Source organism: Magnolia sinica, chromosome 1 (genome assembly GCF_029962835.1).
Source record: "Magnolia sinica isolate HGM2019 chromosome 1, MsV1, whole genome shotgun sequence".
NCBI lineage: Eukaryota > Viridiplantae > Streptophyta > Magnoliopsida > Magnoliales > Magnoliaceae > Magnolia > Magnolia sinica.
In genome coordinates, this window is record NC_080573.1 from 10,857,000 (window position 1) to 10,870,769 (window position 13,770).

The window sequence follows — 13,770 nt, forward strand, 5'->3', positions numbered from 1 at the left end:
CCCTCACAATATCCCATTGTTCCCTTTAGTGTGGCCCACTTGATTTATAGATCAGCCTTGAATCTAGTCACTAACATTAGGGGCCGCATCTAATGGACGGACTGGATGGCACGCACGCGCACCACGGTGGGTCCCACTTACGAACGTGTGTGGTAATTCCGCGTGGAAAGAAAAGGGCAGTTTCGTCATTTCTAAAAGAGTTGAAAATCCTAAAGTTAGTTATCGAGCCTTGTCAAACCTCCTGTCCGAATTCAACGGTTTTGGAGGGAAAAGCCCCAAGCAAAACAAACACCGGCCATTTCTAGCTCTGAGAAACCAGGAAAAAGCCTGTCCTCCTTTTAGGACTTGGGTTTTTCTGGCTTCTCGAGGCATTTTACGATCTGGGTTCTTCTTATTCCTTCCTATTTCTCCTCTATCTCTCCGGATTTCTGATCTAGGTCTCTGTTGTTCGGGACCCAAATGGATTTTTCTATAGAAAGCGGTGGTTTTTGTTAACCAAAAAGAAAGTTCAGGGCCTCGGATTTGAAGAAAGTAATGCGATGAGGGTAAGAGAAGAGGTAGACATGAGCTGCTTTTCATGTCGTCAACCGCCATGGAATTTGAGGAACCGGTTGCTGTGGAAAAAGGGCCTACGGAAAGAAGGGATTCCAATCTCCAAATTGGTCCATAGTATCTCAATGAAATCAGGTAGATCAAAATTCCATGCCTCTCGTAATCGAATCATGGTATGAAATTGACTGTCTTCTCGGGCCATGATCTGTGCCTGCCCATCATGTGTTTGTTGCTGGGGCCCCATATGGATCCAAGGTTCCATCAGGTTGGCTTGATCGCCAATGGACCATGGTGCGAAAAGGTGAAAGGTTATTTTCCTTCTTGAATTTTGTCCGCTGATTCATTGTGTTTTCAATCTTCCATTTGAATGTCACCAACCGGATGGTTGAGAATAAATTGCATGATTTTGGACCGTGCTACATTCCCATTATTGCCACCGGATGTTCAGTCTGGGTCATCCACACACAGCCATGTGGACCCCACCTGACTATACATCACGCAATGATGTAACCAAATGGCCACACATGCCGATTGATCAAGATTTGAAGAAAAGGCCTGCATCTCATGTGACACTCCGCACATGTGCACAAGAAAATGTCCACTTTCCTTTTTTAGCTCATCTCTACTTTCATTTTCTTTCAAATCTCTAGATTAGGAAATTTCCTCTTTCTTTCATATCTCTATATTAGGTAGGGGAATAATTTTAGATATTTTATTATCTAAATATATTCTTGTTTTAGGCATTTTCTTAAGTAGATATTTTCTTATTTTCACATATTTTTAGATTCTATAGCTTTTATTACAGATGGTAAGGTTTGATTATAAATAAGGCCCATGGCCTATGGAATAAAACAAGCTGATTAATATTCTCTTTATGAAATTCCTTCTTCTCTACAGTAGCTGTTGAAGGGGGAGAAAGTGATCTCTAGTTCAAGACTAGAGGACTGTTGAGCTTGCTCACCATCTTGCATTTGTGATCTCTAGAATTTGGCTGGAGAATTGTTGGGTCTTTTTCCCACAATCTCTTTCTTTTCTTATTGATTTATTTGCTTTTCCTTTCGGGTTTGCATCACGCAACCTGCACTAGAATGCTCTGCCAGAAAGGTTGCACAGTATCGTTCAGCTTTTCAGTTTGTACAAGTGGGGCAAGTGGGGCCCATGCTTCACTGACCAAAACAGTTGATATTATGGGCCCCACTGTGGACGGTTGTCCATGAAAGTTCTCTCGAATTGGAAGAATCCTAAGCATGCAGTAGGTGGTCAGAAAATAGATGTTAAGAGAGTAAATAGAAAAATGGTTCACATTCAACCAAGAAAAGGGCCAATTTTATACAGTTAGGATCTTCCAATGGAGGCACAATGGACATCCAGGGCGAGGCCCATCATATCAATGGTTTAGTCCTTCGTACCATGGCCCCCAACTTGCCAAACTGAAGACCTGGACAATGCTGTTCAACCCTCCGACACATCGGTCTATCTGAAAGCTAATTGTCGGTCAGACCAGACTCGTCGTACAATACATTCACAATACTACAACAATTATATTCATATATGTTAGTGACCAATTCATTTGCACCATAACATGAGCAACTCACACGTGGGACCCATGGACCAGCCAATGTTCTGCATCGGCCATCCATGTAGTGGACCTATTTGTGGGGTCACCAAGTTCAATTACACTGGTTGGATTACCCCAACCATCCAGTTTATGGCTTCGAAATGTTCTTTCCTTGCATCCATCTGTTTACAAATAGATAATAGATCAATAACTTCTGTTTGATGAGACTGCATGACCTAATGCAATCCAAGTACGGTCCACTAAATGGGCCATCCTGAGGATGGTATCAACATCTGCTGTCCAAAGCGGGGAATGCAATTTGTGAAATACGGCTCCAATTTGTATTCAGTGTAGAAGCATATTTTTTGAAACAGTCAAGTGCTGAAAGTGGATTTCAAGAGGGGGTTTTGCCGTGATCAAGATGAATCATGGTCAACAAATGCAGATTGTAATTCTGGTGGCTCTGCCATGGATGGCCTGCAAAAGGAATGCATCAACAATCCAATTAATAGACTTCCGATTTTGAAGCAGACCACTGACATTTTCTTATGCGTGTCTTGAATTCAATCTTATATTCCTACTGCCCCAAGCAAAGAGAAAATTGGCTTGAACGGCCCTGTTCTTTGTAATCTTGATCCGAGTGAAAATCTCCTTGATCATCTTCGCCTTTGGATGTCTCATGACAAACCATGTAAATTCTTTCATGTTGTTTGTAAATTCTTTCATGTTGTTTCTTCCCTTTCACATTTTCACTGACCCTGTAATTGCTAAGTTTCACAACACTTTTCTACCTTTACCATCCATTGAAGAGCACAAATCAGACGGATCAGATAGCTTGATTCGTGGGGATTTTCTGGGTGGGCTATCAACTGAACAGTCCAGCTGATAGACGATCTGCAGTCATAGACCATACAGCAAAGTGTACGGGGTGAGCCCATATGGGTCCACCAAACCAACCAGACATTTCCTTGATTTGCAAGTTTCTTGGCTGAGTCCCACCATGAACGATTTGATAAACGTTGGTTGTGCAGATGCTGCCAAGCAGAGGGCCATCGCTGAAGAGATCGTAAAAATTGGCAATGGGGCCGCCGCCACTCACACATTCACCTTCCGTGAGTTAGCAGCCGCAACCAAAAACTTCAAGTCTGACTGTCTACTTGGTGAAGGCGGCTTCGGAAGAGTATACAAAGGGCACCTCCGAAAATCAAATCAGGTACTATATTTTATACTTCCCTTCTTCATTTTCCCATGCATCAATTCAAAACACTAAGTGCACGTTTGGATGCACTATTGAATTGAATTGCAATCATTAGTCTAGTGAAGTGGAAACAATCAAATCATAGTTTCCTTAGTATTGTTCACTCGTGTATCCAAACGCAACTGGAGCTGTTTTTTTTTTTTTTTTGTAGCATTAGTAACAATGGGCTGAAAGCGTATAACTAATGCGTCCATCCAGGTTCCATTTTCTGTGCTTCATCAAATGCTTGATAAGTTCAAAATTGGAGTTTCCCCGCATACATATTTTTCCAAATGTTGATCTGGGGTACCTCCAAACACCATGTAATCCATATCAGATTTACCGATACTAACTTTGATTTATTGCACCCAGGTTGTGGCAGTTAAACAGCTAGACAGGAATGGATTGCAAGGAAATCGAGAGTTCCTTGTCGAGGTTTTGATGTTAAGTCTACTTCATCACCCAAATCTTGTTAATCTGATCGGATATTGTGTGGATGGCCATCAAAGGATTTTGGTGTACGAGTACATGGCATTGGGGTCTCTAGAGGATCATTTGCTCGGTACAACTCCTAGATATTTAACCTGATATTGCTTTCAATTCTTGGTTTTGCATGTTAGAGATGCTTGTGGCAAACATGTATGGTGGTTGAGACCATTTCTCTAGTGGGCCACCATGCTGATGGGCCAGTTCAAAATCATGGCGATTGAACAACACCAATTACCAGACTGTAGTGAGTTTTTCCTCCTTGAATGTGGACTGTTGCCCCTTGAGTGATCTGCTCGTTTCTTATGACATTGATCAGGTGGTTACCATAGTTCCATCATGTTGCCTTTTGATATATGGCCCATATGAATGGTGGCCCACCAAATTGGGGTCCTGATCTCTTTACACAAGCATAATATGTACGTTAGAGATGTTTTGATATGCACAAGGTAGTAGCATTTATGAGGAATTTATATGGTGCCCAGGTGGAAAAAATTGAGTTATTTTTAATGTTAAATGGTACTAGTTGGCCCACCTTTTTGCAACCTAATCCACTGTTTTAATGAATGCGCCATGGAATCCCCCATGCCCTAATATCTCACCTACCAGATTACCTCATCCATCCATCGAAAATGGACAACTAATACAAATAGTCCGCACTTATCAAGGGCCCATTCCAGTGTTGATCATCAGATGGGTGATTTTTTTCTGACAGCATGGGTCCCACCATTTCAGCACTGCTAATTACAAGATTATACCACCTTTTGCAGATTTATCGCCAAACAAGGGGCCTCTCGATTGGAATACGAGGATGAAAATTGCCCAAGGCGCAGCCAAAGGTCTCGAATACTTGCATGATATGGCCAACCCGCCTGTAATTTACAGGGATTTCAAAGCGTCCAACATCTTACTCGACAAAGACTTCAATCCGAAGCTCTCTGATTTCGGGCTTGCTAAGCAGGGCCCCACAGGCGACAAGAACTATGTATCTACTAGAGTGATGGGAACCTATGGCTATTGTGCACCAGAGTATGCAATGACAGGTAAGCTGACTACGAAGTCCGACGTTTATAGTTTCGGCGTAGTGTTTCTTGAGATCATCACAGGAAGGAGAGCGATCGACTCTTCGAAACCAAAGAACGAACAGAATCTCGTCACTTGGGTATGTTGAGAGATACAATATAATGCAAAGATCAAAGCTAGTTTTAAGTTTAACATTGAGAAACCAATACGATACAGGTTTTCATCGTAACATCATGCAAGCCTATCCTATTGTGGATGTGGGTCCCAACTTGAACGGTTCATCTAGAAAAAAAAATCACTTGGATTGGACAACCTAACAAGTTAAAAGAGTCCACAAATGGGCCACAGAAAAGTTGAGTGACGGTCTACATATGTTGAACCACCTCAAATCACTGATGGGATGGCTAGGATCATCGTATCAGTATGAGTTTTGGGCCATGGATGATGCATTATGCTATGATTCAAAGCACTGGTATGGATTACTCCTAACACTGATCTGGTCTGCTCCATATTTTGCTGCAACTCCATGGAGTGGAAGTGAGAAAAGCAAGATGATCAATTAGGAGTATTCATTCAGTTAGATCCACTGATTGGGCAGTCAGGATTGTTCGATGGGAATGTTTGATCCATCTGAAATCCTAGGTGGGGCTGTCAGATGGATGGTCCAGGCCGATGATCTGAACTCATATGTGTGCAATACAAGGGAGTGCAGCATAATATCATGCAAACGGATTACAATCGGATCATTCCATTCCAAATCTCATTCAGGCCCGGTCAAAAAAGAACGGTTGCGATTTTTCTGTTTTTCATCTCCATCCACACCCTTGAAACCAATCCTTGTGTGCCCACTTTTCAGTCCCAACCACTGTTTAAAGATCGGCAGAAGTTCACACAAATGGCCGACCCACTACTTCAAGGGAAGTACCCAAAGAAGGGTCTGTACCAAGCTCTAGCAATTGCTTCAATGTGCCTTCAAGAGGAAGCTAGCACCCGCCCTTTGATCAGTGACATCGTGACTGCTCTCGAATACCTCTCAATACAAGATTTCGGTCCCGAGGAGAGCTCTAAAGATCCAATCTCCCTGAATCTACGCTCCCCAACTACAAAGTCACCAAAAATGGCTATTGGGAATGCTGATACACCACAATCTCAACCAGACATCAATGATGAAGATGGAGTCATATAAAGACAAGGAATGTAGGGAGAAGAGTGAGGGCAGTAGACAGGAGTGTCCATAAAACTGAAGAATTCTAGCTTATCAGATGCAGAAGGCCAATAAGTATCGCGACATGGACACTGCATTTGGATGGATGCTAATTGGATTAAATTGCAAGAATTCGATGGAACGGAGAGGAAGTAACCAAAATTGAGGTGGGTCCATTTTGATTTACAGTGACGATCATTACAAGTTAAAGTGATAACATTGCGAGTGGGGATAGCTCCACAGGCCATTTTAAGTCTTATTGAATTGGATTATTGCATTTCAATTCAATTGAACATCCAAACGCAGCGTAAATCAAAACCCGAAGACCAAATCATTGGTTGAGGTTATTCGTAAATTTGATCGCGGTTACAGAATGTGGTTTTAGAACTTGGAGCACACATTGCATGGGTTAAGGCCATAATGGTGAACATGAAGTTGGACTACAGGCAGTTAAAATGGAATTTGAACTTGGTCACTGGTGGCAGCAATTGGCAATCTGAGCCGTTAATTTGCATTGGATGAGTTGGATGGAGATTGCGAAAGTGTGCGTGATTGAGTGTGGTCGTGTTTGGTGATTCAACCATGGCTCCGTTCATGTGAGGATGGGACTAAAGACGTAGCTGTAATCTGCATTTATATGTCATTTTCGTTATTCCTTGTTCTCTACTATGTTAGCAACACTTTGTGTTTAGCCGGATTCGAATTTTGGTTAGATGTATCTATATATATGGTGAGGCCCACATGGTGGATGACATGGATTTTCCCACTCGTGTGGCACGTGCATAGAGTTTCACTTAAACAAGTCAATATTTTCACAGGTTCCAACTCTTTTTAGGCAGGTGCAATATATTGGGGTGTGTGTGTGCCTATATATAAAGAGTAGCCTAGCTGACCACACCTTTCAGCTTCAATAGGTATCCTTTCACATTCTAAGACTCTTTATATTCTAAGGATGACTCTTCACAATCTGATGATGTCTTTTTGCATTCCCATAGATGTCCTTTCACATTCCATAGACGTGACTTTTTCTATTCCAAGTCAATTATATTTTAGAATAAAAGTTCTTGAAATTCCATTGTTAAATTAATTATTTTCTAATTAATTAGAGGACATAAATAGTCACATGGTTAATTGGTTCATTTGATGGATTGGAACCATACCCCTCCCAGACACTCACCCACACTCCCCTGGGCGGCTAGGCTCTTGGTTCCTCTCTTTAACTCAACATTGCAGTGGAATACACCCATCTCCATCCATACATCATAGCGAGTTGAAAGGAGAAGACCAAACCCAGTTGATCTTAGTTGTTGATTAGGCTAAAGGTGCTGCGTCGTGAAGATCTAGACAGTTGAAATCATCCAAGCAACAACTCATCACCACTGAGCTTCATTGTCTAGTTCAACGGTGCAAGTTACACCTCTAATATATACAACAGGTTGGTTTTTTGTCGGATGCATCGGGTTAAGATTCCATCAATTTATATTATTTTGCTAGACCTCATAATTGTTTTTAGAGGTGTACAAGAACTGAGCTAGCTCGGTTAGCTCGCTCGACTCGACTCAAAAAAGCCCAATTTGACTCGGTTAAAAGCTGAGTTCGAGCCGAGTCGAGCTGATTTTTTTAGCTCGAAAATGAGTTCGAGCTAGCTCCAGCTCGGCTCAACTTGGATCGAACTAGTTCGGTGACTTAGTTACTTTGATATTGATGTTGCTCACTAAGTGTTTGATGAAATGACTCAAAGAAGTGTGGCTAGTGGCAATGAAGGTATGTATATGAAACCAGCACCCTTTTTTTTCTTGAAAATACCTATAAAACCATTGCTGCTATCTCAAATACAGTGAGATTTTCAAGGCACAGTCCAGGTGTTTGTGAAAATGCTGCAATGGCGAACTCGACTTGATCTCGGCTTGAACAGGCCCGAGCTGCTGACCAAACCGAGCCGAGCTGGCCAGTCAAGCTCGAGGACTGAGCCGAGCCAAGTCGAGATGAGGCCAACTCAACTCGGTTCGACTCGATGTACACCCCTAATTGTTATTGTATGGCACCAGGTTCTAACAAATCCATTTGACAAACCATTTATGTAAAATCTCCATGTGATGATATGATCGTCAACCTAATATATAATCAACTATATGCATATCAACTTTGTTGTTGGGTTTAAGTGCATATGCTCATGGACCCTGATGATAGTGAGTGCATTTGATGCGCTCACATACGATAATTTGCTAATCAATATAAATTGATGGGCTCACATTCAATGACATAATTCTGCGCCTTTTGCATGATCATCATATTCACACATGAAATGATGTTTTTGGAGGTATGTATGTGAGACTATCTTGTTTGGATTATGATTATGCATAGTCCAGGTGTTTGTGAAAATGCTGCAATGGCGAACTCGACTTGATCTCGGCTTGAACAGGCCCGAGCTGCTGACCAAACCGAGCCGAGCTGGCCAGTCAAGCTCGAGGACTGAGCCGAGCCAAGTCGAGATGAGGCCAACTCAACTCGGTTCGACTCGATGTACACCCCTAATTGTTATTGTATGGCACCAGGTTCTAACAAATCCATTTGACAAACTATTTATGTAAAATCTCCATGTGATGATATGATCGTCAACCTAATATATAATCAACTATATGCATATCAACTTTGTTGTTGGGTTTAAGTGCATATGCTCATGGACCCTGATGATAGTGAGTGCATTTGATGGGCTCACATACGATAATTTGCTAATCAATATAAATTGATGGGCTCACATTCAATGACATAATTCTGCGCCTTTTGCATGATCATCATATTCACACATGAAATGATGTTTTTGGAGGTATGTATGTAAGACTATCTTGTTTGGATTATGATTATCACCTATTGGGCCTATCATGTATGTTTTGGCCTATAAACTAGAATATAGCAGTTTGATCAAGTAAATAAATAAATTAACTTGTGATGGTTGGATCCAAAGCTTTAAACATAATTTTTTTTAATGCTTTAAATTAGCCAATAATGTAATTATATTTTGGACCCAACCTATAGACCCTATGTGATTGGATTAAAGCATTAATATTTTAGCCAAAAATGAATTAGATAAGACCACTAATGACATAGTGATAAATATTTTTTTAAAAATTACTTATGACACCTTTAGCCTATTTGTGTAAATGTTATTAACTTTAACTATCAATTTATAACTTGGAACAATTTAATAGTCACCAAAGTGATCAAAGTAGGGTGATCAATAAATATCATATCAGAATCATTGATCCCTAGGGCCTGTTTGGCTAGCTGTATTAGGTGGGATTAAGGTGAATGGAATTGCAAACATTACAATAAATGCAAGTGTAAGGTATTGTCCCTGGATTGGGTTTATCCCATGTTTTCTAATACAGTGTTTGGAATGTATGCATTAAAAAATAAATCCTAGGATTTACTTTCAAATTGCATTTAGATTGAACGTGGATGCAAAGAAAAATCGGGATTAGTAATCCCACGTCACACTTTTCAACACAAGGCTCATTTTCCAAAGCCTACGAAGTCAATTTTAATCCCATCTTAGACTCTTTCCAAACACGCCATCCCATATTTCAAAGTGGGATTAGTAATGCAATCCCATTTAATACAACTTAATACCATTGTCGAAACAAGCCCTTAAAATCATAATAGAATTCCAAGAGTAATGGCATCAAATTTATGATTTTCAATTAGGAAACCCTTATCAATTGCAGCATGATCGATCAATTAGCTCGATGGGTGATCTTGCTCATCCATTGATGAACCAATAGCAAGTTGCGATCTTGATTGAAATGAGGGATTAAATCGATGTAATTGGTTGCTCATTAAAGGAAGTCTTTGAATGTTAAATCTTAGAATTACTATAGATTATTGAATTAGAATGAATTCCAAAGCAATTTTGGTGATTAGATAGCATGTTTATCTTTTTAGCAGGTCAACACCAACACCAATTTCCTTGAAACTTACATGAACTGTCCATTTTCAATATATCAATTGGACGGTTAGATTTGTCCAATCAGTTTGATACGGTCCATGTCAACGATACGACAGTCCAAGTCGTTTACATGACTAGAGTGTAGTTTATTGAATTGGTGGCAAACAACCGGTACCTACTATTTCAAGGGAGACTATAAGGTATGGCCCCAGAGCAGTTGGAATATGGTAGAGCCATCTCTCCACATCATACATGGAAGGGTTCTATACCAATCCAGTCCATCCATCTACTTGGCCCTATCATGGATGGCTTATGTTTCAAAAATCACACGTATTAGAGAATTAGAATCGTCCATTTTCAATTTCCCTCATTGAACGTCTGAATGTTAAATGATTTAAGAGCTGTTGATCAGATGGCTTGGATCATCCAATCCGTTTATCTTCTCCACCATTTCCTATCCAAAGAAGGGGAAACTAGATGAACGGACCCGATTGACATATCACCCTGCCACGTATGCTGCCGAGAGATGGCTTTCCTCCCTCGAGTACGAGTCCTTGACCGAGTCGGCAGTCTACATTCAAACGTACCCTTGAAGTTGATTGATTTTATTACCCACAAGGTTCGCACGCCCACTAGATCTGGACCGTTCATCAAGAGATCCGTTTTATGGGTTTTGTTTGCCACTTTTCCACGTTGGTCTATCGTCTTGGATCATGTTCAGTAATTGACACGTGGGCAGGTCGAGGGTAGATCTGATCCATTCATCCATTGAATCTTATCCGTGGATGGCCCTTGGTTGAGAATCACAACAACAGAAGATTCAAATCATTACTTTTGATGGTTGAATTAATCTTCATCTTGATTTTCTATCTGAAGGCCCCTGTACGGATAAGATCGTATGCATTGTTTGATATGTGACTATGGACACCGTAGATAGAGAATACATACATCGAGATGGGCCCCACGTGCCGCACCTGATGACTAGCGGTCCACTCATGAGCCGATCAGACGGTCCGGATCAATAGATAGTTGATATCTGACTCAACATACAGATGCACCGCACACGTGTTTGATATCTACACCGTTTACAAGATTAGCCTTGAGTCCTTGACGTCGGTGGAGAAATCCATACAAGAACTCTCCGATTGAGCATCTAAGCACTTTTATTATTTAACCTTTTCAGGTGAACAGGACCCGTCATCTCAACCGTTGCTTTGCAGGCTCCTGATTCGTAGGTATAAGATTTCCGAATCATGAAGGTTTTTGAGACGGCCATGGATCGTTGTATTCATCGTTTCAAAAGCCTAGATTATAGAGACGTGGTCCAACGAATATTTGTGCCGACGTATCTTGGTATAATACAACAACAAACCTTCAAAGAAAATGCTTGCATGGACGTGGATCGTCTGCCGGTGCTGCCGAATAGCGAGGTGTACAATGGACAGAAGCGGATAATCCGTCTGGGAAGAGCTCTGTGAAGGCTACCGTGATGAAAACGTCTTATCCACGCCGTCCATACCTATTTAAAGATCATTATACAGTATGAACCCGAAAATGAGGTAGAACCAAGGCTTATGTGGGCCACAGAGTGGAGATTGAAGGCTTACCATTAAAAACTTCTCAGGAGCTGCAGAAGTTACGGATCAAGCTGATATTTGTGTTTTCACTTCATCCAGGTCTACATGAACATATGAATAAGTTGGATGGTAAAAAAACATCACATTGGCCCTTGGAGAGGTTTCAATGGTGGGTGTCATTACATCTACTGCATCCTTTAGCTTGGCTCAATGGAGATTTGGACATGCTTCATTTTTTGGATCATGCCCTAAATGATATGGTAATAGATGTGGACAGCATCTTACATGTTTACAGCACGCCGGACAGAGCTCTGCCCAGACAAATTACCAAGATAGGATGGAATCCGGAATCTACTTCCACAATAGGCAGTGATATGTGGACCCACAATGATATATGTGTTTTTTTCAATTACAAGCTTTGTCATAAAATGATAGGAAAAAAAAAAGGATCAACAACTTAGATAAAAAAAATAATATTATCAGGCATCAAACACTTCCAGTAGGCATTTGGGTCCACCTTGTTTAGTCATTAAGAAGTGACGTAGGAAGTTTCTATGCTTAGAAGCTATGTGGGCCCACATAATTTTCGTGGAAAATCTATTCCATTCATCTTCTTTTTCTTTTTTCTTTTTTTTCTTTTTTTTTTTCAAATATTGGAACAAAAACTTAAAAATAAGACATATCCAAAATTCAATGAGTCATGCAACAGAAAACATAAAACACTATGGTTGAAACATTGGTGAGGTCATGAAAGTTTGGGATTAGCGGAAATGACCTTAAGAATGGTTTGAATGGCATGTGAATATTACATAGGCCCTTAGGGAGGCATTTTTCTGCCCACTTTTTCCTGTCACGCGGCACACTCAATGGTTATTCCCCCCTCCCCCCAAGCGGATTTCCTGCCAAAGCTTTAAACTTAAAGTTCTTTCCAAAGGATTCTGAGTAGGGTTCACTGTGATGTTTGTGAGAAATCGAATCTGTCGATCCAATTTTCAATATCATTTTAGGACATGCAAAAAAAATGAAGTGTACCCAAAACTTAAATGGGCCACAAAATGAAGATTTAGTGACCACCATTAAATCATTTATATAGCCACAAAATGTTTGTAAGTTTACGGTGCTTCCACTTTATCTCCGTGAAAATAACTTTATAAATGGTTTGGATGGCATATAATAATCAAGGTGGAGCCTAGGAAGGTTTCAATAGTAGGCATTCATCTTTCCACTTTTTTCTCTCATTTGTCGTATTTAAATTTTTGATCCCCTTTGTTTTTTTGTCTTATGCCCTAAAATAAGTTTGAAAAGTAGATGGACAGATGATTAGGTTTAATTTCTCGCAAACATTACAGCGCGTCCTACCCAGAATCCTTACGTAGGGACTTGATGTGAAAGGAAATCGGCGTCCCCTCAGGACCATGCTATTAAGGGTCTCCTGGGCTCCACATTTATGTATATATCCAAACAAATTTCATATTGATACAAAACTTCTTTGAACCCCAGGAGGGTTTCAATGGCAGACGTTCAATCCCCCACTGCTTTTTTTAGTGTGGTCCACTTGACCGTTAGATCTATTTTATTTTTCACCTTGAGCATTAATATGAGCTGGCAAAATGGATGGACAGTTTGGATATAACACATAGCTCATGATGTGACCCACAGAACTTGCTACACCAGCCAATCCGCTTCCATCCATAAGGTGGGCCAATTAATTGGTGAGTCCGGATTGATGGCCATTTCCTATCAACTTGAGTTACGAGGTATTGTACAATGCTAGGAAGGACCACACCGTACAGTCCGTTGTAGCTTTCTTCTGTACACCTGGGGCCAACGTCTCAGTGATCCAAACCGTTGGAATGATTGGATCCAGTATGAGTGTCCTATGACAAAAAAATCCCCCAAATTTCAAAATCATAGCAAAGAATGTTGGGTCTTCAATCTATTGAATGGTCTAGATCACCCCACTGGAGCATCGTCCAATAACTCGCGTGAGTCGGAGAGATCCTTACAGCACACGTGTGGGACATCGGCTCCGTTCATTGGCTGTGGTCTGCTACGCACTTGCCTCTCCTAAGAATGAAGCTGCTTCATGAATCGACACACGTACGATAGAATTAAAAAAAGAAAAGAAAAGATAGACTGCCTATACTCAAAGAACACAATTCCATCAGGACCATCACCCAACGAGTG

The 13,770-nt window shown here is 40.8% G+C and overlaps 1 protein-coding gene across 1 annotated transcript; it reads left to right on the forward strand.

Annotated features, from left to right (window-relative positions):
• Positions 1-264: 264 nt before the first annotated feature.
• On the forward strand, positions 265-6,920 carry LOC131239648 (probable serine/threonine-protein kinase PBL23). Its single transcript, XM_058237452.1, has 5 exons — positions 265-687; positions 3,142-3,323; positions 3,720-3,909; positions 4,604-4,995; positions 5,713-6,920. The coding sequence occupies exons 1-5, from the start codon at positions 540-542 to the stop codon at positions 6,040-6,042; spliced, it is 1,242 nt and encodes a 413-aa protein (XP_058093435.1). The 5' UTR covers positions 265-539; the 3' UTR covers positions 6,043-6,920.
• The last annotated feature ends 6,850 nt before the right edge of the window (positions 6,921-13,770 follow it).

What these genes read in the sequence shown, in the direction of transcription:
- LOC131239648 (XM_058237452.1), top strand. Translation starts at nt 540, where the DNA reads ATGAGGGTAAGAGAAGAGGTAGACATGAGCTGCTTTTCATGTCGTCAA. An exon ending in TAGTATCTCAATGAAATCAG is followed by an intron (nt 688 to 3,141) that starts GTAGATCAAAAT and finishes TTGGTTGTGCAG; the next exon opens with ATGCTGCCAAGCAGAGGGCC. An exon ending in AACAGAATCTCGTCACTTGG is followed by an intron (nt 4,996 to 5,712) that starts GTATGTTGAGAG and finishes CCCACTTTTCAG; the next exon opens with TCCCAACCACTGTTTAAAGA.